At 68.1% G+C, this 229-nt stretch overlaps 1 protein-coding gene across 1 annotated transcript in view; it reads right to left on the bottom strand.

Moving 5' to 3' along the window:
• Positions 1 to 221, bottom strand: part of NR0B2 (nuclear receptor subfamily 0, group B, member 2) — a gene marked incomplete at both ends in the record, with an annotated part of 341 nt that extends 120 nt beyond the window's left edge. The window contains 2 exon segments of the mRNA XM_008939842.1: positions 1 to 8; positions 10 to 221. The exon segment at positions 1 to 8 is cut by the window's left edge and continues 120 nt beyond it. Coding sequence (XP_008938090.1) covers positions 1 to 8; positions 10 to 221 — 220 coding nt within the window.
• Positions 222 to 229: the final 8 nt, after the last annotated feature.

The following is a 229-nucleotide window of genomic DNA, read 5'->3' as shown; positions in this document are numbered from 1 at the left end:
TGGCCGGCGAGGAGGATCTTCTTGAGCATGCTGGGGGCCGGGGTCTCCATCACCTCGAAGGTCACCATCTCCTGGACCAGCCCCAGGAGGAAAAGGGGGACCCAGCAGCCGTCCAGCAGCAGGAGCTGGTCCCCGCGGGGCAGCAGGCGGAAGGAGGGGAGGTTCCTCATGAAGCTGACGGTTTTCCCCAGCACGCCCGAGGCCGCCTGGCAGGTGAGGTGGGGGGTGC

This window comes from Merops nubicus, unplaced genomic scaffold (assembly GCF_000691845.1).
Source record: "Merops nubicus isolate BGI_N331 unplaced genomic scaffold, ASM69184v1 scaffold47204, whole genome shotgun sequence".
Classification (NCBI taxonomy): Eukaryota; Metazoa; Chordata; class Aves; order Coraciiformes; family Meropidae; genus Merops; species Merops nubicus.
The sequence above is the reverse complement of the archived record's forward strand: the minus strand, read 5'-3'. Positions and strand labels throughout refer to the sequence as shown.